Raw genomic sequence first — 22,712 nt, forward strand, 5'->3', positions numbered from 1 at the left:
CACCCAACACAAGATGGCAAGTTGTTTACAGCAGCTGCCTTATTTGATCATTAAGATAGGAAGAGCCTGCCATCATCATCATTTTTAAGGTTCGTGAAATTACACTGGGGAACTTGGTCAATATCACATTGACCACAAATGACGGAACAAGGGTTCTAGCCCGCCTTAGGCTCCATTTGCCAGACGACGGAGTTTCTGGTTAGTTCACACGCATTGGTACAACACATCAGAACCGTTCACATTTTTTTGTACCCGCTTACAAAAACACTGCTGTACCTGTAGAAGTCATAAATAGAGCCAATCTCCTACAAAGAACTGAGCAAGTGTGTAGCCCAAGGTGGTGCTGCCTCTTGAACCCGCCCACTTAACGCCTTGCTTTCCTACATCAGAGATACTGGTCTCCACTTCCCTAACTTAAGAACTGGAGGAGTAAGCACTGAAAACTACAACTCCCAAGCGCCCTGGCCTCTACACTCTACGGGGGACCCGTCGGGCGCACGACTTCTGGGACTTGTGGTTCTATGAAAAAAACTGGTCGCCTAGGTCTCAAGGACTCCGTATCCCAGCATGCCGAGGAACCGGAAGGCAAGCGCTCAGAGGGCGTACTGCCGCGGCCGCCGGCGGGGGCGCGCAGGCGCGGCGCCCCTGTTTGTCGGCCCCGGAGAGGGGAGGAGGTACCGTCAAGTCAAAACCCTAACCCAGCCGAAGCTAAACGGGCTTGACTTGGGCCGGGACAAGACACCAGTCCCCGCAGATCGCATTGTCTCAGAGTGGATGGCGGAAGCCCAGCCTTGAGATCATCGCTAGCCTGTCCGCTGGACCGACGGAACCGGCAGGCAGGCGTGCCCGAGCCACCCAGGGCCTAACGTCAGGTCCCCAGAAAGAAGGCTTTGCTTTCTCTTCGCTTTGGAACTACAGCCGGATCAGACCGGAACCAGAGCCTTCACAAGGAACAGAAGCCAGTGAAGTAGCCGGGTCCGGGCCTCCCGTCGGGGCCGAACAGGAACGAGGCCCCGGGGAGGCCCCTAGGCCACCTTCCTCACCTTCCCTCAAGCCAACGTCCGCCAGGAAGATGCAACGCGCCCTACCCGGTGCCCGCCAGCATCTGGGGGCCATCCTGGCCAGCGCCAGCGTGGTGGTGAAGGCACTGTGCGCCGTGGTACTATTTCTCTATCTGCTTTCCTTCGCTGTGGACACGGGCTGCTTGGCCGTCACCCCAGGCTACCTTTTTCCGCCCAACTTCTGGATCTGGACCCTGGCCACCCATGGGCTCATGGAACAGCACCTGTGGGACGTGGCCATTAGCCTGACTACAGTGGTTGTTGCCGGGCGATTACTGGAGCCCCTCTGGGGAGCCTTGGAGCTGCTCATCTTCTTCTCGGTGGTGAATGTGTCAGTGGGGCTTCTGGGGGCCTTCGCCTACCTCCTCACCTACATGGCTTCCTTCAACTTGGTCTACCTGTTCACTATTCGTATCCATGGCGCCCTGGGCTTCCTAGGTGGTGTCCTGGTAGCCCTCAAGCAAACTATGGGAGACTGTGTGGTTCTGCGAGTGCCCCAGGTCCGCGTCAGCGTAGTTCCCATGCTATTGCTGGCCTTGCTGCTACTGCTCCGGTTGGCCACACTGCTCCAGAGCCCAGCACTGGCTTCCTATGGCTTTGGGCTGCTATCAAGTTGGGTGTATCTTCGCTTCTATCAGCGCCATAGCCGGGGCCGAGGGGACATGGCTGATCATTTTGCTTTTGCCACCTTCTTCCCTGAGATCCTGCAACCGGTAGTGGGGTTGCTAGCGAACTTGGTGCATGGCTTCCTGGTGAAAGTAAAGCTATGCCAGAAGACAGTGAAGCGCTATGATGTGGGAGCGCCGTCATCCATCACTATCAGCCTCCCAGGCACAGACCCTCAGGATGCGGAGCGCAGAAGGTACTGGGAACTTTTCCAAAATCTTGGCTAGCTAGACTATTGGTGTAGTCACATAACCAGCCATTGAGGTGTTTACACAGGCTGGAGAACTACAGGCAGGTGTTGGGGGCAGCTTCAGAAAAAGGATTCAGGTTTTGGCCTTGAGGAGGGAACTCAGTATGTAGGTCTCTGGGCTCTAGTATGTGTATCTCACAACTTGGGCCAGTTAACCTGTCTACAGAATGCCCAGTTACCTTTGGTCTTACCTCAGATCTAAGCACTGGTCCTGTGAGAGACAGAAACTGTTGATCCTTTTCTCCTGTGATGGGAGATGGGGAAGAATGTCTTTGTCCTTAAGTCTTTCCCTTCTTAATGTAGAATGATTAGGTTACTAAATTTACCCCTCTTCCTGGCGTGTCACCAACGGAGACAGGTTGTATGACCCACTGGAGGAGCCTACTGACCACACCAGACAGGTCAGGGACCTTTGCATTACCGACAAATACAGCATCAGTAATTTTAATGCATTATTCACTGGACACTTTAGCCAGGACAGGAGGAAGCTTTTCGAATTCAGGTCTTACTTTCTGAGACCTATGGAGTCTTTACAGCGTTCCCAGCTCCCAGGAGATCCACAGTTCTGTGTCCGCTGTTATTCCTGAGACTGTTCAGGAAGTTTCTCAGCAGCCTTATTCCTTAGCATTTGTCAAAAGTTCCTGCTTTTGCTCACCTTTGAAAGGGGTCCCTGACCTCAGTGGAAGAATTCTCAGCTTATTCTCCACTGAGTCTGTATAGCTGAGTGCAGACTCCTTCCTGGAAGGAGTTACCAGCTGGTATGTGTGGGAACACAGCCAGGGCATGCTGCAGGCCTAATTCTGGGCCCTACAGCTTGAGTTTTTGGGAGAGTGTCCTAAAGACAACTCCATCTTGACCTTCCTTAGTAGAGGAAATGGGCTGGGGGCTGAGTTTTTAAGGACAGAGTTGTCCTTAGAGCTGTCCAGGTGGGACTAGGCCAGAGCTTTCCTTTGCCCCAGTGAGAAGTCTTAAATTGTGACAGTTGACTGGTCATTCAGAAAACCTCTCTCCAGGATCAAGAAAGTGGACAGAAAAAGAAGAGTGAGGATTGGCCCAAGAGGTGGGTTTCTGGCCCAGTCTGATGGTTGTTAGCCCGTATGGGGTGGGTGATAACTCCCAGACAACTGTCATCCAACTGCCTGCCACTCTCAGACACAAAGGGCTACAAGGAGGAAAGAGTTCCACAGAGGTCTCTGCCTGTGACATAGTCACTGCTAGCGAGGACATCTCCAAGAGTAGCCTGTGGAGTGACAGGGAAGGCCTGGAGTGTATTGGGGTTTTTAGTGCCTGTTTCCCTGCTGCCTTTCCTGTCTTTCTCCTTGGCGTAGTAGAAACTTTAGATCTTGGAAAGCCACAGGACGGCTTCTCCACCTGTAGTAGCAAAGAGGCGAGCCATCAGGATCCACAGACAACAGCTGGAGTGGCCACTTCACGTTCTGTGGGCCAGAGTGCTGAACACGCAGAACCTTGTTCTCCACTGAGGCTGGGTAGCTCAGTGTGTAGGGCACATCTTCCTTGAAGGAGTTTCCAGCTAGTAGCCAAGGTGTAGGGAAGCACCCAAGGCATGCTGCAGGCCAATTCTGGGCCCTACAGCTTGAGACTTCTTGGGTGTCCTAAAGAAAATTTCCAAGGGTATATTCTCACCTTTTCTCAAAATAATGCCTGTAAAAGTCTACCCTGTGGAAACAGCAGCCCCTTCTCTGTGGCCTGCCCACATGGCTGTTTCTCCTACAGAGGCTCTGCTAAGGTCTGGATGGCTTTGGGAAACCTTTCTAGGAAAATTGTCATAGGAAGGGTGATGCAAGTTGATGCTGCTTCATTAAGAGCTCTTCCCCGAGCTGAGCCTGGTGATACAGGCCTCTAATCCCTGCTACTCAGGAGGCTGAGACAGGAGATTCAAGGACTGCCTGCACTACAGAGCCAGCTTGAAGCCAGTATGGACCTGCCTCAAAAACAAAAACAAAAATAGTGTGTTTGTTTTAAGGGCCGGGAATACAGCTCTGTGGTGGAGTGCTGGCCTTAGGTTTAATCCCTAGTACTACAAAAGCAAATAACCCTGTCCTTGGAAATGACACCAGTGCTCACACAGGACTCGTTTCTAGGGACTAAAACATGCCACTCCTGCCCAGAAGCACTACATCTACCTGTCTTTAGCTCGCAAACTCAGAAGTGTCCGTGATGGCTGGCCTGGTAGGTAGGCTGCCAACATCTAGGTAGCCTTCTCAGTCTGGAGGTGCCTTGGGTTTGCCAAGGCCTTAGGTCCTCATTCCAGTTGCCAAAGCAGATCCTGACTCAGGCTGCATGGGGATGGGAAACGTGGGACTTGGGAGGCAAACCTCTTTGGTGGGAGGATTTGGCCTTGTTGAAGAGGTTGCAGAGTATGTTGGTTTCCCAAACCCGGTGTAATCTGCCTTTTCTCTTCTGGTTCCAGGCAACTGGCCCTGAAGGCTCTCAATGAGCGGCTGAAGAGAGTGGAGGATCAGTCAGCCTGGCCCAGCATGGATGATGACGAAGAGGAAGCTGGAGCAAAAACGGACAGTCCTCTGCCCTCGGAACCAGCTTCCACACCCCCAGGGATGGGGACTGTCTCAGAATCTAGTCTCATCACCTTGGAGGCAGCTCCCCTACTCTAGACCTCTCTGAGTGCAGTTCTCCGACTCCCATGCCTTCCCCAATCCTTCTCAGCTACTGCAGAGCACTGGGTGCTCTGAGGAGAGGGAAGAGGGTCTGCTGGGGGTTTCTGTGGCCTTCTGCTGTGTCTCAACAACACTAACGCAGGACCCTGTTGCTACCTGGTTCCGACTCCAGACAACCACAATGCCAGGTACGGGGCCTCTGAGCATCAGCCCATGCAGACCCCCGTTTGTTTGCAGTAAGATTGTACCTCAGCAGGTACAGTTCCTCACCAAGGAAGTGACTGCAGGGACACTGGTGCCACGGCTCCTGGGCCAGCCCTTACATCTGAAACTGGTTGCCAACAGCCCTGAGCCAAGGCAAGGATTTGTATTTGCCAAAAAAAAAGTTCTGGGGACCCAGCCAGTGTGGGTCTGCACATCCCTGCCCACCCCCAGACTGCATTCACATCAGGGTTTCTTGTGCCCTTCTGCTGTGGCAGTGACGACCGTGCTGGGACTGCCACAGCTCCCAGGTATTTTCTACAGGACCACCTGAGCAGGCCACCAGGCCTAGCTTCACAGTATCAATAAAGCAGTTCTTTGAGGTGTGGCTCTTGGGCTCCGTCAGGCCATCTTGTGCAGCCCTCTCATCTTTATCAAATGCAAAGTTAAATGTGTTTTCTGGGTCCTAGGGCTCAGTTCCATGGCACCTCCACCTGGCTAGAATCCCACTGTCAGCACCTCTTGTCTGTTAGCACATGCCTGCTGCTGGGTAGTCTCGCCTGAGCCATCGCCTTAGTCCCTTTCTTTTTCCTCTTCTCAGTCTATTAGAAAGACTCTGAGCCAGTGGACCTGACAGTTGAAGGCCTCTCCATCATTAGGTGTTGGCTTAGGCAGGGCATGGTGGCACATATCTATAATCTGTGTCTCAAAAAAAAAAACAAAAACTAAGCCATGTGGTGGTGGCACGCGCCTTTAATCCCAGCACTTGGGAGGCAGAGGCAGGCGGATTTCTGAGTTCGAGGCCAGCCTGGTCTACAGAGTGAGTTACAGGACAGCCAGGGCTACACAGAGAAACCCTGTCTCAAAAAAAAACCTTTAAAAAAAAAAAAAAAAAAAAAAAAAAAAAAACACAAACAAACTAGGGGTTGAAGGTGTAGCTTGGTTGATAGAGCACTTGCTTAGCATTTCAAGCTCTAGGTTTAAGTCCCAGCACTACGTAAATGGGGGCATGGTGTGTACACATGTGGTACATGCATACACACCTAAAGTCCCAGCACTGAGGTGGAAGAGGAGCACCTGAAGTAGGGTATCATCCTTGGCCACATAGTGAGTTCAGAGCCCACTTGGGAGCCTTGAAAGCTTGTCTCAAAAACAGAAAGCAAGTTTTTCTTGTTCATGATTCCACTTTCTTTTTCCTTTTTGAGACAGAGTCTTACTATGGCCTGGAGCTCACAGAGATCCACACGCCACCACAACTGACCATGGTTCAACTCCTAAGTTGTGCCCTGTGTTGTGACACCAGTGGACACAGTCCATCTCCTGTCACTAGCCATAGTCTCCAGACTCCAGCACAGGTAGCTGGAAACAGCTGTGCGGTCCACATGTAGCTTCCCAATGCACTGGGTGTACAAGGAAGTTTCCCAGCAGGTTTTGAGGACCCCCAGATGAGGAGGGTCCCCACCTTACCCAGCTGATATTTTCTCACAGCGATGCATTAGCAAGAACCATCCCCAACTCTGTGCTGTTCCCAACAGGTTTTCAGGGGTTTGTTTGCTTGTTTATTTTACTTTTTTTTTTTTCTCCATGATTTCTGGATGTACCAGTACAAATATAAGCTATATGGCTGCTGGGGAGACTGCTGCAACTCCAATTTCATCCAGACACATGATCCATGCTCCCCCTGGGCTGACAGCAAGAAAAGGGAGACACTCTAGCGTGAGGAGAAAAAATGTCACAGATGTACCCCTGAGTGCCCTAGTAACCTGAAATGTCCCCTCACCCAGTCAGCTGTGAGAGTCCAACAGATTCCCACTCCTGGTCCTCTGCTGAGGTGCAGCTCCAGGCATCCTGACAGCTGGCAAGCACTCATGGCTGGATCCGCTTGCGGTACAGGTAGGCATTGCTCACCTGGTTCATGATTACCAAACTGGTGAGGATGGGGCACAGCGCAGCCAGGTACCAGGCCCCACCAGTGACAGTGGCAGTGAACCAGAGTGAGCACATGCCCAACAGAAGGCTGGCACTGCCCAGCAGGTAGCCCACCAAACCAGAAGTAGCATGGTAGAGTTTCAGCTTTGCCAGGGGCCATCGGGGCAGCAACTTGGGGTAGAGCAGCCCCACGCCCCCTGAACACTGCAGACCTGCCCACAGCACAGCTAATAGCCCTGCCTGCCCATGTCGAGTGGTCAGGTGTGCTTTGCCAAGCTGCTCTTTGTGGAGAATAACAAGACCTAGACCCAGCAGAGCACTGAGTAGGGCTAGCAGCTGTAGCACCCAGTGGCAGCGTGCTCGGACCTTCCGTGAGAGAGAGCGCAGCAGTGAACTCTCAGGAGAGAACATCAAGAGTGCCTCCGTCATTAGGAAGGAGAACTGAGGAGACAGAGAAACTCAAGTGAACTCTGAGCAGTTAACCCTCCACCATGGAGCAGCCCCCTTCCGTTCCCTTCCCCCAAGGGCAAAATGCTGCATTAGGTGAGACAGTGGAAGGCCCTGTGTGGTACAAAACAGCTGCCCTGAGTAGTTAGGGAGAGCTGCCACTCCAGACTTCTTCCTAGGTGCTTTTCTGAAATGTCACCTCTGCTACATTACCCAGCAAACAAGGTTTGAGACCTGGCAGTTATAAATGATTCACAAGCTTTGTCTTCCTCCCACGGGGCAGGATACAATTTCTTGGCAGGAGCTGGCCACATGGGCGCACTGTTTCAGGGACAGTTAGATACATCGCCATAAATTAAGGTTTTTAGGGACAGAGCTACCTCCAAATGCCACTTCTCAGCTACCTAGCCGGAGGTGAGAAGCTTCCGTTCTGTGCTTGGTTGAGCTTCGCCTGTTTGTCCTGGGTCTTGAAGACTGTTTTCAAGCCTTGGATATACGTCAGAAGTAGTAGTGGGAACATGCAGCCCCTCTAAACTAGCACTAAATGCCTTCAAGGATTCTAAGGGTCACCACCCATACCCACATTCTACCCCTAAAAGCAACCCAGACCCACTACTTACAGCCAGAGACATAAGAACGGGGTGCCAGGAGAATAGACCTGGAATGAGAAGAGGATGCCTCATGGATCTGAGGGAAAAAGAAACCAGCATACTGGTCTCTTATAGGCTGGATATGGACAGCCCATCCATCACCTAAGGAAGTGTCAAATGGGAGCCCCTTCCTGTAACAAGCTCATCTTACCCACCCCCTAGTCTCTTCCTGGGACAGAAAGCGTTCTCTGCCACTCCTCTGGCAGCTCCCTCCAGCATCCCCATAAGTCAGGAATGAAAGGCCAAGTCAAAGAAGGAGAAGCCATGTATTCTAAAGCTTGGCCAGGCTGGCAAAGTCCCCACACTAATCTGCTCTACCCGGGACGTTAAATACCTTCAACAGAATATTCCTCAGCCAGCCAACCCTGTTCCCAGGAGTTACACCCATCAATTCTACTGCCCCCTATTCCCCAAGAGAAGTGGCTTTTCCCTTACCATAAGTCGACTATGAATTCTACTTACTGGAGCCAGGTCTGGCAAGCACAGCCACAAAGATGGTAAAGCCTAACGCCACAAGGTGGGCTGCAGCCCCAGAGGCAGTGCGCAAAGCTCGGTAGATGTGCGACTCCGTCTCCACAGAAAGGGCCATGGTCAGCCCAGCCGATAGCTGCACAGCCTGAAAGCATCGTAGGTGTTGGCAAGAGTGCCCACTGTCCACGCCTCTCACTGGGGACAGCAATTCAGGGCAGGAATGGCACCTTTTCCCGGAGAAGTTATGACAGGAGCAGAGCAATGCCGGCACCAACAATCACAACTTAGCAGAGTCTACCTGTCAAACACCTGTATTTGAAGTGGTACTGATCGCACCTTCCAAGTGGGAGGAGGAAGACTACAAGTCCCAGAATGCAGCACGTCATCGTTAGCCGGAACGGAAGGCGTGGAGCACTACGGGAATTGTATTTCCCAGCTGCTTTCCTCCCTAAGCGTGAATCTCTTTGCACATTGCCTCCCCATGTGCACCTGGCACGCTGTACCTCCACCGTAGAATTTTGCCTTCCTCACCTGCTTCTCAGGTTCGACGCAGTGACTTCTTCCAAAATAAACTGGACCCTCCGGCCCGTCGGCCGCGCCACCGCTCCGTTACGGAGGCGCTTCACTTCCGGGTGCGATGCATACCCACTCAAGACTTCCTGGGACAAGCCCCCTCCCATCCCATCCAGCGGCAGCCACGCCCCCTGAGTCGCCCTGCGCAGGCGCCGTTGAGTTGACGGGTCGTTTGGTTTGTGCTCACAAACCTGTGTGACCTAGCCAGGCCTCTTTCTCTTTTTTGACAGGTATTCCAAGGGGTGGAGGCGACCATCACACGAAAAACAAGGATTACAGACTTGGGTCCAGACAGCGCCATGGGCAGCAGCTGCCGCATCGAATGCATATTCTTCAGCGAGTTCCACCCTACGCTGGGACCCAAAATTACCTATCAGGTGCCTTCCACACTGCCGGGACTAGACGAAGGGAGGGATGCTCTCTGGAGCTCAGCTGGCTCCCTGGAGGCGTTGTGGTTCATCCACGCATGCCACTCCTTTCACAGATTCCTTGAGGGTACACAGATCCAGGTCTCTGGTTTGAGCTCTAGGTTTCAGAGAGGTGCTAGGTCTCTTGAAGATTTAGATGACCCAAGAGAAACACTGGACTAAGACATATGATATATAAAAGTCAGGTGGGTGTAGAAAGGGTATTCCAGGTAGTGGGAATAGTGAGAAGCCAAGGAAGCTTGCCAACACATAACATGTATTTGGGTGCACAAAGTAGTCTACTGGGTGGATGAGGAAAAGAAAACAGTAAAGGGACTTGTGCCAGGATGTAAAAACCACCCAATCCGGATGTCCACTGAGTGAACTCTCATCGTGCCTTCTCCAGGTCCCTGAAGATTTCATCTCCCGAGAGCTGTTTGACACTGTCCAGGTGTACATCATCACCAAGCCCGAGTTACAGAACAAGCTCATCACCGTGTGAGGCCTTAGTTGGGCGGGAGCAGAGGGGTCCCAGCCTGGCTTGAGGGGCAGGCTGACTCTGTTCTACCCATCCAGCACAGCCATGGAGAAGAAGCTGATTGGCTGCCCCGTGTGCATTGAACACAAGAAGTACAGCCGCAACGCTCTCCTCTTCAACCTGGGCTTTGTGTGTGACGCTCAGGCTAAGACATGTGCCCTGGAACCCATTGTTAAAAAGCTGGCCGGCTACTTGACCACACTGGAGGTCTGTGGCAAGATGGGCACGGGTGGGTGAGTGGTGGGCACAGCTGGGAAGAGAATTCCTGGCTCTCTAACCCCCAGGCTGCAGCAACTAGCTCAGAGTGCTGCCAGCCAGGAGCTTGGGGTCTCCTCACTCACTATGCTGCCCGTGTTCTATCCAGCTTGAAAGCAGCTTCGTGTCCACTGAGGAGAGCAAGCAGAAGCTAGTGCCCATCATGACCATCTTACTGGAAGAACTAAACGCCTCTGGCCGGTGCACTCTACCCATCGGTATGACCGCCTCTGCCAGGATGGCAGATGAACACAGCCACTGGAGGAGGAGGAGGAGATTCTTAAAGAAGTTGGTGGGCTAGAAATAGCCATGGGTTGACACAGTGACGTCTGAGGGTCTAGGGTACAATGGGGCTGGGGTTGGGGAGGCAGCCAGCAGAACTTTTCAGTTCTACTTCCTGGCTACATCTGTCCTCCTCTCTGGACCTCAGTTTCTCGCTCTGTAAAAGAGGAATAATGATCCTCCCACGATCCACCTCCGGTCCTGCTGGGAGATTTAGATAGTAATTGAGGGTCCCTTGGAAACGATGGCACTGAGGATGCGGGTGGGGTCCCCTGCAGATGAATCCAACACCATCCACTTGAAGGTGATTGAGCAGCGGCCTGACCCTCCTGTCGCACAGGAGTATGACGTGCCTGTCTTTACAAAGGACAAAGAGGATTTCTTCAGCTCTCAGTGGGACCTTACCACACAGCAGGTATGCCAGCCCTCTCTTAGGGATTACCTCCTTGGGCTGTCCACAACCTTGGCCCTGGGTCACCCTTGCTGGCCCTGCCTTGCTCTGTACAGATCCTGCCCTACATTGATGGGTTTCGCCATGTCCAGAAGATCTCTGCTGAGGCAGACGTGGAGCTCAACCTGGTGCGCATTGCCATTCAGAACCTGCTGTGAGTGAAGAAGATACAGTTAATGTCTATTAGAGAACCACCAGCCTGGGGAGAGCCGAAGGACACTGAATGTGAGGGAGGGAAGGCTTGGCGTCTGGAAGCTAAGCAGAGCTCTTCTCCCCCTAGGTACTATGGTGTTGTGACACTGGTATCCATCCTCCAGGTAGGTGAGTCTGGGATGCAGTTAAGTAAGATGTGAACCATATGGCTGGGCCAGATCAAGCCAGACTCCCAAGCACATCGTTCAGGCCCTTGTGACCCCTGCTGTGTTCTAGTATTCCAATGTGTATTGCCCAACGCCAAAAGTCCAGGACCTGGTCGATGACAAGTCCCTGCAGGAGGCATGTCTGTCCTACGTCACCAAACAAGGTAATAGCAGTCCCTGGGGGTGGGGGGGCTCATCTGGGAAGGACAGGACCGAGTAGGACTTACCTTGCCACCCACAGGGCACAAAAGGGCCAGTCTCCGAGATGTGTTCCAGCTATACTGCAGCCTGAGCCCTGGCACCACGGTGCGAGACCTCATCGGCCGCCACCCCCAGCAGTTACAGCATGTTGATGAAAGGTCAGACAGGCATTCTCAGGCATGGCAGGTTAGACTGTCTTGGGTCTCTCTGGAAGAGTCAAATAGGAAGCAGGGGATTCCCTGAGCGTACAAGTGTGTAGCCTGCTAGTCCGGGCAGATGGGGAGTTTGAAGACCTCTCTAGCCCATAACAAGCCAAAGGGTTAGCGCGTCTGGAATGTCAACTCTCTGCCCCTGCAATCACTCAGGAAGCTAATCCAGTTTGGGCTTATGAAGAACCTCATCCGGAGACTACAGAAGTATCCAGTCCGAGTGTCTCGGGAGGAACGGAGCCACCCTGCCCGGCTTTACACAGGCTGCCACAGCTATGATGAGATCTGCTGCAAGACAGGTGGACAGGCAGGGCAGGCTGGGTGAGGTGAGGGCTGGCTGGCCATGCCAGGGCTGATAACCTTGCCATGCTCACACCCTCTAGGCATGAGCTACCATGAGCTGGACGAGCGACTAGAAAATGACCCCAACATCATCATCTGCTGGAAGTGAGGCTGGCTGACCGGAGCATATTACTATGGCTACTTGCCCCTAGCAAGCCCTCATTAGTCCACAGGGGCTAGACAAGTAGGCTAGTACATATGGTCTGGAGGGTGAGCCTCAGTTTTGTAAATAAAGTCATACATTTCATCCTCTGGAATATTGAGTATTGCCTCAGCCAACAACTAGAGACCAGGGAATGTGAAAGCCATGTCAACTGGCCAGGGCTGGCTGGAGCGCCATCTAGTGGACAAAAATGGCAATTAAACAAGCCGAGGGTTTTTGGCTTTTTTGTTTGGTTAGTTTTGGTTGTTTTGTTTTGTTTTTGAGGGGGGAAGGAGGTTTATTTTTTTGAGACAGGGTCCCACTGTGTAACTGTGGTTGACCTGGGATTCACTACGTAGCCCAGGCTGGCCTACTCAGAAAGCTGACTACCTTTACGCCCAAGTGCTGGAATTAAAGGTAGGCAGTGGAACGCCTGGCCACGCCTAGATTTTTAATGTTTTTTTGTTTGTTTGTTTGTTTTTTGTCTTATTGGTGGTGAATACAGGGCGGAGTTGAGACAGGCTTTTATATAGCACAGACTGGCCTGGAATTTCCTGGCTTGAACTTCTGATTCTCCTGCCTTGGTTTCCTGAGTATTAGGATTATAGGTTTATGTTCCCACACCCGCATATGCAGTCCTGGGGACTGAAGCCAAGGCTATGTGCATGCTAGACAGTCAAGTACTCAGCTACAAGCACAGCTCTGGCCTGTCGACAGAGAACTAGAATCCGGTAAGATGGATATAATATATTGGAACAGGAGCAAAAATTGCTGTGTATTAGATTGCCAAGGAAGGAGTAAGACTATTCCAGAAGAAATAAGGCAAGGGCAAACGTGGTGGCGCATGCTTGTAATGCTAACACTAAGGAGGCTGACACAAGAGAATTGCTTCAAGTTCAAGGACAGCTTGGACTACATAGAGTTAAAGCCAGCCTGGGTGACATAGTCAGACCCTATCTCAAAAAGCCTGTATGAGGAACTCGGGGAAAGTCCATGAGATTGGAACGTGGAAAATAAGCACAGTGGGGCTCGCCTGAATCCCCAACACCTGAGAAGCTGACCAAGAAGGAAAAATGTAAACCAGCCCTGGCTCTATAGTAAGCTCCATGTTGGTCTTGGCTATGAGACCCTGTTTCAAAGAAAGAGGAGGGGGTACTGGCGAGGTGACTCACACACAAACATAGTTTTAAAATAAAAGAGAATGGGACAAAAATGAAACACGGGGTAAGAGAGGGTGAGAGGTAGGTTCTTCAGAGCAGCTGGCAAGCCGCTGCAGTCTAGTATTTTGGGTGCTCGAGGGAGGAATGTTAGGTGTACATCATTAGGACTACTGGCTGCTGGCCTGAGCATGGTAACACATGCCTCAGTTTCAGCACTAAAGAGACAGAGCAGAGGCTGGTGGAGCTCTTTGACTTGAAGGCCAGTTTGGTATAAATAGGAAGTTCCCTGCCAGCCTGTGTCATAAAGTAAAACAAAATAATGAAAGACTCGGCTGCTGAGACTGTTGTAGCTGCCCTATTGAGGGGTTAAGACAGTGCAGCTGCAGGAGTTGGTGAGGATCCAGAGCTACTTCACAGCTGTGCAAGCCCTGGGGAGGTGTGGCGAGTGGGTCTCGCGTCTGGGGCTGCTTATTGGCGGTGAGGTGGGCGTGGCAAGAGTGGTACGGGACAAAACTACGCAGGCGCCAAGCTCCCTCGTTTCCATGGCGACGAGGACTCCCACGCTTCAACGGCTTAGCAACTGTCCGGTCCCAAGACTTTGGTCCGGCCGGTGGACTCTGTCGTCCTAAGTGTTTCAGTTTTCCGTATTCCGACTGCTTCCTGAAACCAAAGGAATCTTGCTCCTGGCATGGGTGACCTGGAGCTGCTGCTGCCTGGGGAGGCTGAGGTGCTGGTGCGGGGCCTGCGCAGCTTCCAGCTTCGGGAAATGGGATCTGACGGGTGAGGCAGCTGCAACAGGTGGAGTCACCTGCTCGTTTAGTGGAGGAGCTTGGAACTGACATTGGAGGAGGGGTTATTAGTGTGGAGGGGTCTCCAGGTGGGTAGGCAAAGCTCTCTGAGATAGAAGGGTATGGCCCCGATGCCCCTCTGGCCCCAGGACAGGATCATGGTAGGCTTCTAGTAGGATCCAGCCCCATTCTCACTCCCGTGGCACATCTGGACACCCAATGTACAAACATCCCTTCGGGGGCAGGTGGAATAAACAGCATGAGAACTTGGAGAAGCTGAACATGCAGGCCATCCTTGATGCAACTGTCAGCCAGGCTGAGCCCATCCAGGAACTGCTGGTCACACACGGGAAGGTATGGCCAGGTCCCAGGCGGGATTTCTGCCTTCCTACTGTACTTCCTGGGAACACTGGGCACCTGTTCTTTCTTCTGGCCTGGTACACCTGTCATTCCTAAGAGGGAGAGAAAAATATGTTTGTTTTATTTTGTGATAAGGTGTTGATCTTATGGGCTAATGGCCCAGACTGCCATTAGCTCATAATCTTCCTGTTTCTGCCTCCCAAGTGTCGGGGCTGCAGGCATGCCTCACTGTACCTGGCTACATTTCCTATTGTACCCTGAGTGGATGTGAGGGTTAATTAGGGAGACCTTCCTGGATCCTAGGCTCCAGGGGAACTGCTCAAGCGCTGATATGAGCCTGAACTGACTGTAAGACCAAAGACCAAAGAGATCCTAAGGAAGAAGTGAGGCTTTCCAAATGGGGAAGGTAGCCTTTCTGACACAGAGCAGAAAGGAGAAGCCAGGAAGACAGATGCCTGGCTGGAGGATGGACCAAGGGTGGTGCTAGTCCCCCCCCCCCACAAGAGAAAAGCGAGCTAGGTAGCAGGGGTTGGCCTAGGAACAGGGCATAGTAAAGGTCCTCAGTAGGAATGAAGCCAAGTGACAAAGACCAGAGTATGGACAGGGAGAGCAGCCCTAAAGCAGGAGATGCCTGGATGGGGGCACGGGGGTACAGTGCAAGAGGGCAGTGAAGGTCACTCAGTGGAAACCCAAGAGAGTTGGAAACTTAAGCTGGTCTAAAGCCAGGACGAGCTGGGAGGCCAAGGCAGGTCCATATAAACCCCTGCCCTTCTCAGATCCCAACGCTGGTGGAGGAGCTGATCGCGGTGGAGATGTGGAAACAGAAGGTCTTCCCCGTGCTGTGCCGGCTGGAGGACTTCAAGCCTCACAACACCTTCCCCATATACATGGTGGTAAGCTGGGCCCTCCTGGACCTGAGCCATGAGAACTAGCATACAGCCCACCTCTCCCTCTCAGCCCAGCCCCGTCCTCTTCGACAGGTACACCATGAGGCTTCCATCATCAATCTCCTAGAGACGGTGTTCTTCCACAAGGTGAGTGAGTCACTCTCCCTGCAAGAGGCTACTCTCTGCAGGCCAGAGCTTAGTGGGATATGTCTGTCAGGGAGGGCATCAAACCCCAGAAATATTCCCTCCCTGAACCCCCTCAGGAGGTGTGTGAATCTGCAGATGACAAGGTCTTGGACCTAGTAGACTATTGCCACCGCAAGCTGATACTTCTAGTGGCCCGGAAAGGCAGTGGTGACCTGTCTGAAGAAGAACGGTCCCTGGACAGTACCCCTATGCAAGTAAGCTAAGGTTTCCTGGACTTAGCAAAATCTCGATGTGAGTTCTCTCCAGCCTCTACAGGCAGAGTGAATACTGTATGCCTGTGCCCCCCAACCCCTACCATCAGGAGCTGCAGAAGCAGGCGGAGATGATGGAATTTGAGATCTCCCTGAAAGCCCTCTCTGTGCTTCGCTACATCACAGATTGTGTGGATAGGTGGGCCACCCTCCAGGGCCGGGGCACACAATCAAGGGCTTTGAGTCCTGGCCCACAGCCTCTGCTGATCACCCTTCTACCCTACCCCTAGCCTCTCCCTGAGCACACTGAACCGAATGCTTACGACTCACAACTTGCCCTGCCTCCTGGTGGAACTGCTAGAACACAGTCCCTGGAGACGGCAGGAAGGAGGTAAGGCTCTCCCCCATTTGCCTAAGACATAACTGGCTGTTTCTAGAACATCCTTCAGGATCAATGGAAGTGTGCAGCGTACACATTGGGGATACTGGGATGCCTCACCAGAGAAGGGACTAGATGTTGACTCTGAGGCAGACAAGTCCTGTGAGTCATTTATTGAAAACTCAACCTTGTTGCAACAAGTCTGGTGGCCCAGGCTTTCTAAACTTGCCAGGCAGTGGACAGTCCTCTGGGACAACACACTCTCAAAGAAAATACAACACCTGTATCCAGTGAGCTGCTTCTCCTCCCCAGGCAAGCTGCAGCATTTTGAGAGTGGCCGATGGCAGACAGTGGCCCCCTCAGAGCAGCAAAGGCTGAATAAGCTGGATGGGCAAGTATGGATTGCCCTGTACAATCTACTGCTCAGCCCGGAGGCCCGAGCCCGTTACTGCCTCACAAGCTTTGCTAAGGGACAGCTGCTTAAGGTGGACAACTCAAAGACCCTCCCCATCAGCCCCGCCCCCACATAGCATCCCCACCTATCCCTGTCTTCTTTCCACAACTTGGGCTTGGGTGGGTGGGTGGGGGAGCTGCTAAGATGCAAACCCTCCAAGTACTCTCAGTCCAACTTGAGGGCTTCCTGTCTCTTGGCCCTCCGGCTAGGAACAGTTTCCCAATGGCCTTCCCTGGATAATTTGCAGCTTCAGGCCTTCCTCACTGACACCCTGCTTGACCAGCTGCCCAACCTGGCTGATCTGAAGGGTTTCCTGGCCCACCTGTCCCTGGTTGAAACCCAGCCCCCTAAGAAGGACCTAGTATTAGAACAGGTAAGCCCTGAGAAAGTTAGGTGTTTGGGACCACGGTCTACCTTTCCAGTTCCTTCCTCCCTGTCTCCATTACCCTCTTTTAGATCCCGGAAATCTGGGATCGGCTGGAGCGAGAGAACAAAGGCAAATGGCAGGCTATCGCCAAGCACCAGCTTCAGCACGTCTTCAGCCCCTCGGAAAAAGATCTTCGTCAACAAGCACAGAGGTAAAGTCCACTGAGTGGCTGAAGTCACGTGCATAGGACGAAGAAGGGGAAGGTCACAGAGTGCTTCTGTGCGCCTACCTGCCAGGTCCATTCTGATCTTCTTGACTCCTCCCCCAGGTGGGCTGAAACCTACAGGCTGGATGTCCTAGAGGCAGTAGCTCCGGAGAGACCCCGCTGTGCCTACTGCAATGCTGAGGCCTCCAAGCGCTGCTCCAGATGCCAGAATGTGTGGTATTGCTGCAGGTGAGGGGATCCTGGGACCTTAGTTCTCCCTAAGCTCCGACCCTGGGTCTTCCCACAAGCCCTGTCATTGTCATACAACCCACCCCGCTGCAGGGAGTGTCAAGTCAAGCACTGGGAGAAGCACGGAAAGACATGTGTCCTAGCAGCCCAAGGTGACAGAGCCAAGTGAAGGCCATAGCTGCTGAAGGCCGACAGAAGAGCGCACCCAGAACGTGACTCTGAGCTTCAGAGATTCTTGCCTGGCCCCTGTCAGACCTCAATTTCCCTGGTGAGGAGCACAGCTGAGTCAAGTAGAGCTGCAAACCACCACACACAAGCTAAGGCTCTTCACTTCCTGCCCCACCCAGCGAATACGTACAGGACCAGGCCACAGCATCAGCAAACTGGCAGACAGAGTTGGGGGGGGGAGGGTGGTAAGCAAGGGCCGGATGTGGAGACCCTCTTCCTTTCTCACAATAAAGCGGACTCATGAAACGCATCAGTGCGGCGCTTTACAGTCATCCTTGGGGGCGGGGAAGAAGGGGCGATGGGACGAAGACTGGACGGAAAGACTGGGAAGGGGCTCTTTGAAAGGGTCCACCCCTGTGCCGTGCCCCGCCCACAAGTCCACAAGGTCGGCTCCGCTGGGTTTCCAGCGCGTCCTCCTCGGCTCTTTCCCGCCGCCCTGCCTTGATCCTGGGGGCGGTGCCGAAGTCGCGGCCCGCCCTGCGGCCTCGCCCGCTCGGTACTCACTAGCTGCTAGTCCGCTACAGCACCGGCCTGACCGGGCCATGTCTGCGGAGCCAGAACTCATTGAACTACGCGAGCTGGCACCGTCCGGGCGCATCGGTCCAGGCCGTACTCGGCTGGAGCGTGCCAACGCTCTGCGCATCGCGCCGGGCACAACACGCAATCCGTCACAGCAGCATGTCCCAGGTCGTGGCCACCGCTTCCAGCCTGCAGGGCCCACCACGCACACGTGGTGCGACCTCTGTGGAGACTTCATCTGGGGCGTCGTGCGCAAGGGCCTACAGTGCGCGCGTGAGTAGCGGCGAACGGGAGGTCAAAGGCAGCACCATAGTTGCGGGGCAAGCCGCAGCGGAGGGCTGGTCAGAAGTGACGATCCTGCAGACCAGATCTGCTTACCTTGCTCCACCAGGGAGAGTGCTTGAGAAAATGGTTTATCACTTGTCACACTCTGTCGTCCGTGCACAGTAGGGCAGAGTTAGTTGTCTGTGAATAACAAGGTGCTGGTTCTAAGTTTGTCTTTGAAGTGCTTGGGCCCTTCTTGAAAAGCCTTTGTGCCTACAGTGCTCTGAGCCTACATTCCAAGGCCCGCCTCTTCCCAACGATTGGCTCACTGTGCCCCCCTCTAGATTCCTGGGTGACTTCTCCCACATATAGGGGACCAGAAAAAGGTAGAACCTTGGTTAGGCTCCTTGTAAGTAGGAATTCTATTGAAACTTCCGTCAAGGTTGTTTTGTGTCAAGGATGCAGAGGCTAAATCATGGGGTACAGCCATACGCACAGTGAGTGGTCCTTCTGACCTAAGAATTACCAGCAAACCGAATCACCCAGGACAATCTATACCCTCCAGTCACTCGAGCCTACCTCTCCTCTCAGACTTGTTGAATCCATTGTTGAAAGTGCAGTTTAGGCATTCTGGTTTTTTGGTTTATTTGGTTGGTTGGTTGGTTGGTTGGTTGGTTGTTTTTTAAGACAGGGTTTCACTAGGCAGCCTAGAACGCTCTATGCAGACCAGGTTGTGACAAGTGACCCACCTGCTCCTGCCTCCCAAGTTCTGATGTATAGTTTTGAGTTAAGAATCAGTGCTGTGGGCCACATAGGAATCTAAGGATGGTACTATAGGCCTGTGCGTGCCTCTAGATCATCCCATTCACTACGTCACAAATTCAGCTAGCACAGCAGTCTGTGACAGAATGCAACACGGAACCAGGAGCTGTGACATTTCAACACTCACAGAGAAAGTTGCTCTGAAGTTCCTGTCTAAGAAGCAAGTTTGGGAGATAAGAAATCAAAGACAAATGTAGGGTTTAGCTCCAAACTGGGCTTACAGTGATAACTTGCTGAGATAGGAACCCTGGGGTGGAGTGAAGTGGGAAAAAATGGAATTTTGGTCATGGTCATCTGAAATCTTCATTAGACATTAAAGTGAAGGCACTACACGTAGGATTTGGTCTGAAGCAAGCCAGTGCTGCCTGGGATCTGGATCAGATGAGTGTAGACAGAGCTGGGACAGTACCCAGGTGAGAAACCGGAACATCAACTACAAGACCTGGACCGTGATAGAACTGAGAAAGGGGCTGCTGGCAAGGAGCCAGAGAAGGGAGGAGGGAATGCGGGCAGAGGGTGCTATCCCTGCGAGTCACGGGGAGCAGGCAGAAACTGAGGGATTTAACAGTCCTGATCATGGGAACAGAATACAAAACGTTAGACCTGTCCACTGGACATTGTGGCAAGTGCCAACAATCCTAGCACTGGGGCTGTTAGAGGCAGGAGGATCACCAAGTTCAGGGTTACCATTTGAGGCTAACTTGAACTCCATGAGAGTCTTTCTCAAAAACCAAAATAGAGTCATGTAAACAAGTGGAGACTAATAGGTTTTTTTTCAGCCGAAGAAATAAACCAATTCAAGCCGAATCAAGAGTTTGAAAGGAAGCCGGGCAGTGGTGGCGCATGCCTTTAATCCCAGCACTTGGGAGGCAGAGGCAGGCGGATTTCTGAGTTCGAGGCCAGCCTGGTCTACAGAGGACAGCCAGGGCTACAAGAGAAACCCTGTCTCGAAAAACCTAAAAAAAAAAAAAAAAAGAGAGAGAGAGTTTGAAAGGAGGTTTATTGGGAGCAGCAGACTCACCGATCTCAAAGAAGGAGGCTAGGGAAGTCGCCATGCAGACACGGAGGAATGGGGAGAAAGAGGATGTGCACGCAGGGAGAAAGAAATCTAGAGACAGAAAGAGACACGGAGACAGACAGGCAGACACACAGACACACATGCACACGAGCGAGAGATCAAGCGAGAGACAGAGACAGAGGGAGAAGCGAGCACAAATGTCTGACTATATAGGTAAGAGCCTTTGGAGGAGAGGAAGCCCAGTCCCTGGGCTGAAAAGTTCAGGGTAAAGGGCGGGCTGTGCTAGCTATATCCTGCAACACGTATGGACTAAGGGATGCTAGGAGAATCCGGAGGCCAGGTCTGCTTTGATGCGTTACATAGGCACCTCTGCCGTTTGTCGAGAGTCTGAAACCCAACCAGGACAGAGGACAAATACAGGAAGTCGTAAATTAAATGCCATTGATTTCAAGTTAATGGCAAAGCTCAGTAGTAGCTCTGCCGAAGGCAAGCACAAGTTAAGCATGCTTGGATCTCTAACCGCCTGAGGCATTCCAGCAAGTGTCCAGAGGTGCCTAACCCAGGACTCTAGGATCTGTGTAGCAATGGGCGGTAACCCGGCTTGAGAAAAGGCCAGTCAAGCCCAAAAAACTGTCGGGCAGAGGCTCCCTCAGTCAGTGGGTCACTTTGCCGGACTTCCCACCTCACGGCCTGCCCTTTCCGCAGACTGCAAGTTCACCTGCCATTATCGTTGTCGCGCGCTCGTCTGCCTGGACTGCTGCGGGCCCCGAGACCTGGGCTGGGACTCTGCACTAGAGCGGGACACGAACGTGGTGAGCGCGGGGTCGGGAAAGGGCGGGCCGGGAGGAAAGCCGGGGCTCAGCGGAGGTGTTCGGGGTTAATCCCGACGCCGTGCACAGTAAACATCCCAATTACCAATTTCCCGGCATTGGAGACGCTAGTTTTGCTCGCAGGTTTGTCAGGCGCTGACTCCACACCAAATCTACAGCCCACAAACCACTGGCCGCGAAGGCGCGCCCTGGCTGGGTGCACGCGCACCTCTCACCCCCCGCTTCCGGCCCTGAGGCAACCTCGGTGCACATGCGCACACGCCCCGGCCCGCTGGGAGGCGGGACCTCAGGGGCGGAGCCGAGTTGAGATGCCTCTGCGATGAGGTCATTCCTCGAGCTGTAGCGTTGTGTCCCCGCCCCTCGACGTCCCCAACCGCCCCCCCGCCCCACACCAGAGCTGGAGTCGGGCTGTCTACGTCTCAGTCCTAACGGTTGCCGCGCGGCGCTGGCCTCGGCGCAAGCGCGAACTGACACGCTCACACGCACGCACGCGCCCGAGGCGGTGGTTGGAGACTCCCCACGCAGTGGACTAGGGATCGGGCGGGCAAGGCGATGGGCGAGGCTGAAACACCTTCCTTCGAAATGACCTGGAGCAGCACGACCAGCAGTGGCTACTGCAGCCAAGAGGACTCGGACTCGGAGCTCGAGCAGTACTTCACGGCGCGTACCTCGCTGGTCCGCAGGCCGCGCCGGGACCAGGTGGGAGCCCGGGGGTGCCGCCGGCGGGTGAGGGGCGGGCGCTGGAACCCCGCCCCTCGCCGGTAAGTTGCGGCCTGGAGAGTTAGTTGATGGGCAGCCTCCCCGCCTCTCCGTCGTGAGCCTCTCCGCGGGTCCAGACAAAAACGGGGAAACGTATGTAGGGGTTTCTGTCCCGAGTAGAAGCCCGGTTCCAGCGCGATGGTACTGAGTACCCAGGCTAGCCTATCCTTGCAGTCACAGACCGGTTGAGCCAGGGGAAGCAACTCTGAAGCTTGAAGGGTGGACCACAGGCGGGTGTTATTCACCCATGACTAAAGCCAGCCTCGCAATCCAAACCGGCGTCTTGCTTTCACATTTGGGCGCTCCCACTCCCTCCCTGGGGGAAATAAGGAAGTGGAGGAGGAGTCCACCGGGAAGTGAGAAGTTAGTTTGGGAGGGGACTCTGTCCCTGTCGTATGCGGTCTTGGATCAGCCAGCAAAGTCCCCAACTCTTTGACACCAGCTGCTGGAATGTAGACAATTTCCCGATCTTTCTTCCCTCCAGGGTGGAACTGTGCAGAGGGGTTTGGGGAATATAGGAAGAGGGCCTTGCTTTAGACTTTAAGCATTAGGAACATTTTACCCATAGGAGCAGGAAGACTGTAAAATGCCCGAAAGTGTGGTACCAGGGCAGCTGAACCTCTTCAAAAAGTCTAGATGTGCCCAAATTATCAGACTTTTCTGGGAATATCATGGTTGTGGTCACCAAGCTTGGATAACTTGCTCTGGAGCCGGAATCCCGCAGAACAGCACAGAGGCCGGCGAGTCAGGAAAGTGAGACAGAGACTGAAGGTTAGAAAACTTAGCAGCAGTGAACTAGAACGCCTTATTTGAGCCAAGAAAATGGAATTGTCTGTGATGCTGTAGGTGAGATTCAATACAAATTTCTTACAGGTGGGCTGCTACTTGACACCTCCAAAACCTTAGTCCAGACTTTAGATCCAATGCAGGGCCCTGGGATTGTCTCCATACCACT

General features: G+C 53.2%; 5 protein-coding genes across 10 annotated transcripts in view; 4 read left to right on the forward strand and 1 right to left on the reverse strand.

Moving 5' to 3' along the window:
* The first annotated feature begins 534 nt into the window (after positions 1 to 534).
* Tmem115 (transmembrane protein 115) lies at positions 535 to 5,202 on the forward strand. The gene is made up of 2 exons (XM_028756767.1): positions 535 to 1,923; positions 4,409 to 5,202. The coding sequence occupies exons 1-2, from the start codon at positions 1,073 to 1,075 to the stop codon at positions 4,608 to 4,610; spliced, it is 1,053 nt and encodes a 350-aa protein (XP_028612600.1). The 5' UTR covers positions 535 to 1,072; the 3' UTR covers positions 4,611 to 5,202.
* Positions 5,203 to 6,350: 1,148 nt separating this feature from the next.
* LOC114612005 (cytochrome b561 domain-containing protein 2) lies at positions 6,351 to 8,971 on the reverse strand. 2 transcript variants are annotated; one of them, XM_028756854.1, is made up of 4 exons: positions 8,843 to 8,971; positions 8,303 to 8,456; positions 7,811 to 7,848; positions 6,351 to 7,184 (listed from the first exon to the last, which is right to left on the reverse strand). In XM_028756854.1, the coding sequence occupies exons 2-4, from the start codon at positions 8,427 to 8,429 to the stop codon at positions 6,681 to 6,683; spliced, it is 669 nt and encodes a 222-aa protein (XP_028612687.1). In that variant the 5' UTR covers positions 8,430 to 8,456; positions 8,843 to 8,971; the 3' UTR covers positions 6,351 to 6,680. The 2 variants fall into 2 exon arrangements, with proteins under 2 accessions (XP_028612687.1, XP_028612688.1); XM_028756855.1 differs by lacking the exon at positions 8,843 to 8,971 and adding an exon at positions 8,539 to 8,762.
* A 45-nt stretch (positions 8,972 to 9,016) lies between these two features.
* Nprl2 (NPR2 like, GATOR1 complex subunit) lies at positions 9,017 to 12,185 on the forward strand. Its single transcript, XM_028756853.1, has 11 exons — positions 9,017 to 9,261; positions 9,698 to 9,789; positions 9,868 to 10,036; positions 10,194 to 10,302; positions 10,645 to 10,781; positions 10,874 to 10,971; positions 11,098 to 11,134; positions 11,247 to 11,340; positions 11,418 to 11,535; positions 11,743 to 11,885; positions 11,970 to 12,185. The coding sequence occupies exons 1-11, from the start codon at positions 9,184 to 9,186 to the stop codon at positions 12,035 to 12,037; spliced, it is 1,143 nt and encodes a 380-aa protein (XP_028612686.1). The 5' UTR covers positions 9,017 to 9,183; the 3' UTR covers positions 12,038 to 12,185.
* A 1,575-nt stretch (positions 12,186 to 13,760) lies between these two features.
* Positions 13,761 to 17,795, forward strand: Zmynd10 (zinc finger MYND-type containing 10). 2 transcript variants are annotated; one of them, XM_028756856.1, is made up of 12 exons: positions 13,761 to 14,010; positions 14,264 to 14,372; positions 15,155 to 15,271; positions 15,359 to 15,412; positions 15,529 to 15,666; positions 15,774 to 15,862; positions 15,954 to 16,054; positions 16,355 to 16,527; positions 16,744 to 16,869; positions 16,953 to 17,074; positions 17,192 to 17,317; positions 17,411 to 17,795. In XM_028756856.1, the coding sequence occupies exons 1-12, from the start codon at positions 13,919 to 13,921 to the stop codon at positions 17,484 to 17,486; spliced, it is 1,323 nt and encodes a 440-aa protein (XP_028612689.1). In that variant the 5' UTR covers positions 13,761 to 13,918; the 3' UTR covers positions 17,487 to 17,795. The 2 variants fall into 2 exon arrangements, with proteins under 2 accessions (XP_028612689.1, XP_028612690.1); XM_028756857.1 differs by lacking the exon at positions 15,954 to 16,054 and having other exon boundaries at positions 16,275 to 16,527; positions 17,411 to 17,523.
* Rassf1 (Ras association domain family member 1) overlaps positions 17,746 to 22,712 on the forward strand; it is an 11,115-nt gene continuing 6,148 nt past the window's right edge. Inside the window, exons 1-3 of one of the 4 annotated variants that reach the window (XR_003709920.1) lie at positions 17,746 to 18,337; positions 20,874 to 20,980; positions 21,595 to 21,697. Coding sequence is in view for 2 of the 4 variants with exons in the window: in XM_028756851.1 (XP_028612684.1) it covers positions 18,088 to 18,337; positions 20,874 to 20,980 (357 nt within the window). In the remaining 2 variants the exon portion in view is untranslated. Of the gene's footprint in view, positions 18,338 to 20,873; positions 20,981 to 21,003; positions 21,698 to 22,712 lie in introns of those variants that run through there. The other 3 variants (XR_003709921.1, XM_028756851.1, XM_028756852.1) reach the window with 3 other exon arrangements.

The sequence above is a fragment of the Grammomys surdaster genome, unplaced genomic scaffold, assembly GCF_004785775.1.
Source record: "Grammomys surdaster isolate TR1022 unplaced genomic scaffold, NIH_TR_1.0 126131, whole genome shotgun sequence".
Lineage (NCBI taxonomy): Eukaryota > Metazoa > Chordata > Mammalia > Rodentia > Muridae > Grammomys > Grammomys surdaster.

Coding starts and splice junctions, on each gene's coding strand:
- Zmynd10 (XM_028756856.1), top strand. CDS start 13,919: ATGGGTGACCTGGAGCTGCTGCTGCCTGGGGAGGCTGAGGTGCTGGTG. Junction 15,863..15,953: donor ATCACAGATTGTGTGGATAG/GTGGGCCACCCT, acceptor CCCTACCCCTAG/CCTCTCCCTGAGCACACTGA. Junction 16,870..16,952: donor AGGACCTAGTATTAGAACAG/GTAAGCCCTGAG, acceptor ACCCTCTTTTAG/ATCCCGGAAATCTGGGATCG.
- Nprl2 (XM_028756853.1), top strand. CDS start 9,184: ATGGGCAGCAGCTGCCGCATCGAATGCATATTCTTCAGCGAGTTCCAC. Junction 10,037..10,193: donor GCTACTTGACCACACTGGAG/GTCTGTGGCAAG, acceptor TGTTCTATCCAG/CTTGAAAGCAGCTTCGTGTC. Junction 10,303..10,644: donor CCGGTGCACTCTACCCATCG/GTATGACCGCCT, acceptor GGTCCCCTGCAG/ATGAATCCAACACCATCCAC.
- LOC114612005 (XM_028756854.1), bottom strand. CDS start 8,429: ATGGCCCTTTCTGTGGAGACGGAGTCGCACATCTACCGAGCTTTGCGC. Junction 7,849..8,302: donor GCTTGCCAGACCTGGCTCCA/GTAAGTAGAATT, acceptor TTCTCATTCCAG/GTCTATTCTCCTGGCACCCC. Junction 7,185..7,810: donor CCGTTCTTATGTCTCTGGCT/GTAAGTAGTGGG, acceptor CTGTCTCCTCAG/TTCTCCTTCCTAATGACGGA.
- Tmem115 (XM_028756767.1), top strand. CDS start 1,073: ATGCAACGCGCCCTACCCGGTGCCCGCCAGCATCTGGGGGCCATCCTG. Junction 1,924..4,408: donor CAGGATGCGGAGCGCAGAAG/GTACTGGGAACT, acceptor TTCTGGTTCCAG/GCAACTGGCCCTGAAGGCTC.